Raw genomic sequence first — 2,449 nt, 5'->3', positions numbered from 1 at the left:
CAACGTATGCAAATTCCTCTGCAAGCACAAGCTGCAAAACTGACAGAAAGCTCTTCTTTCCAGAGTCCTGCAGCATGCAAACCTACACAATGGTCAAAAGGCTGCCTGCCTGCACAGGCAGCTGAGCAAATCATCACAAAAACCAAGCGATGGAGTAATCCGTACCTCCCACGCTACCGCCGCTGTCCGCACTCCCGCCGCTCGTGCACGCTGCCACCCGCTCGCCCCGAGATCAATGAATGGGAAAATCCATTCCCGTTCGTTGATCTAAGCCTCCGCAATGATCTGCTGCTTCTATGAGAAACAGCGCGATCATTGTAATTTTCCCAGCCTCATAGTGCTTCCTGTAAGCATCCTTCCGGGCGCTTACAGGTTGCATGAACACAAACTCACTGTGGCCATCTTGTGGCCAAATAGTAAAACTACACCCTAAAGCATTTTACATATACAAATACATTAGTTTTACACAATAAATTAACTCATTGCCTCCCACACTCCCCAATTTATTTACAAATACAATAAAAAAAACATAAATAGTTACCTTTGGGACTGAACTTTTTAAATATTTATGTCAAGAGGGTATAACACTGTTACTTTATAAACTACGGGCTTGTAATTAGGGATGGATGCAAAACTGAAAAAAATGCACCTTTATTTCCAAATAAAATATTGGCGCCAAACATTGTGATAGGGACATAATTTAAATGGTTTTATAACCGGGACAAATGGACAAATACATTTCATGGGCTTTAATTACAGTAGCATGCATTATTTAAAAACTATAATGGCCGAAAACTGAAAAATAATAATTTGTTCCCACATTTTTTCCTATTTTCCCATTAAAACACATTTAGAATAAAATAATTCTTAGCATAATGTCCCACCTAAAGAAAGCCTAATTGGTGGCGAAAAAAACAAGATATAGTTAATTTCATTGCGATAAGTAATAATAAAGTTATAGACAAATGAATGGAAGGAGCGCTGAAAGGTGAAAATTGCTCTGGTGGTCAGGGGGTAAAACCCCTCAGTGGTGAAGTGGTTAAGACCTGTGTGGATGCTGTATTGTTCTGACATCAACCTCCCATTGCTTTAACCAACAAAGCTTCAAAGCCGATTTAACATCTTTGTTTCTCAGTGTATAAACCAGCGGATTCAATAATGGCGTGACTATAATATAAAAAAATGCGAAATGCTTGTTTGTATCAGCTGAGGGCTCAGATTGTGGCTTCATATAGGCAGCCATAGCTGAGCCATAGAATAAAGTCACAACAATTACATGAGATCCACAAGTTGAAAAGGCCTTCTTTCGTCCCGCTAATGTATTTATTTTCAAAATGGCTCTTATTATTTTAGTATATGTTATGATAATGAAAGTAACAGGTATGACTAAGATGAGGACACTAACCACAAAAAGGACAAATTCGACAACAGCCACATTTCCGCAACCCAATGATAAGATTTCTGGAATCTCACACATAAAATGATTAAGTTTATTATGCCCACAAAGGTCCACACTCAGTGTAAGTTTAAACTGAACAACAGGTATTAAAAACCCACAAATCCATGTCCCTGTAGCTATCTTGATGCATGTAGTTGGTGCAATAATTGAAGTATAATGTAATGGAAAACAGATTGCAATATAACGGTCATAGGCCATTACAGCTAATAGTACACACTCTGTTATCCCCAGTGCAAGAGAAATGTACATTTGTGACACACATTCTTCATATGAAATATCTTTCATGGCTGATAGCAGATCTCTCAGCATCCTTGGGATGGTGGAGGAGGAATAGCAGATGTCCACAAAGGATAGATTTCTAAGAAAAAAATACATTGGAGTGTGAAGCTTGCTGTCCAGGACTGTAGCCAGGATAATCAGAGAATTTGCTATTAAAATTACCAAGTACATGACCACAAAAATGGCAAAAAGTATCTTTTGGATATAAGGGCTGCTGGAAAGTCCCAGCAAGATAAATTCCTTAATGCTTGTGTCATTTTCCCAAGCCATTCTGTATAAAAAAAAAAAAGATATGTTTATGCATATTTAGTGATATTTCAAGTAGCTTGGATCTGGTCAAGGCAAAGTTTTGGTGCAACAAATGTGTTGCTATGTAGGTGATCTTAGATGTCTTCTGTACTGAACCGCTCAGACCAGAGGGAGCGAGCTGGATAAAATTGTGCTTCTACATATTCGAAACGTGTAAAGGTGGCCATACACTGGTCGATTTGCCATCAGATTCGACCAAAAGATAGATCCCTCTCTGATCGAATCTGATCAGAGAGGGATCGCATGGCCACCTTTACTGCAAACAGATTGTGAATTGATTTCAGCCTGAAACCGATCACAATCTGTGGAGCTGCCGCTGCTGCCGCCCCCCCCCCGCATACATTACCTGTTCCGTCCGGCGCGAGTCCCCTGGTCCACCGCTGTCTTCTCCGCCTGGTCCCG

At 40.2% G+C, this 2,449-nt stretch overlaps 1 protein-coding gene across 1 annotated transcript; it reads right to left on the bottom strand.

The window, feature by feature from the left end:
* Positions 1–1,039: 1,039 nt before the first annotated feature.
* Positions 1,040–2,008, bottom strand: LOC137504598 (putative olfactory receptor 2B8). The gene has a single exon (XM_068233181.1). It carries the CDS (start codon positions 2,006–2,008, stop codon positions 1,040–1,042), a length of 969 nt encoding a protein of 322 aa, XP_068089282.1.
* Between the last annotated feature and the right edge of the window lie 441 nt (positions 2,009–2,449).

Source organism: Hyperolius riggenbachi, chromosome 4 (genome assembly GCF_040937935.1).
Source record: "Hyperolius riggenbachi isolate aHypRig1 chromosome 4, aHypRig1.pri, whole genome shotgun sequence".
Lineage (NCBI taxonomy): Eukaryota > Metazoa > Chordata > Amphibia > Anura > Hyperoliidae > Hyperolius > Hyperolius riggenbachi.
Note: the sequence above shows the minus strand (reverse complement) of the source record. Positions and strands in the feature narration are given on the sequence as shown.

Excerpts from the sequence above, each read along its gene's own strand:
- LOC137504598 (XM_068233181.1), bottom strand. The coding sequence starts at position 2,008 with ATGGCTTGGGAAAATGACACAAGCATTAAGGAATTTATCTTGCTGGGA.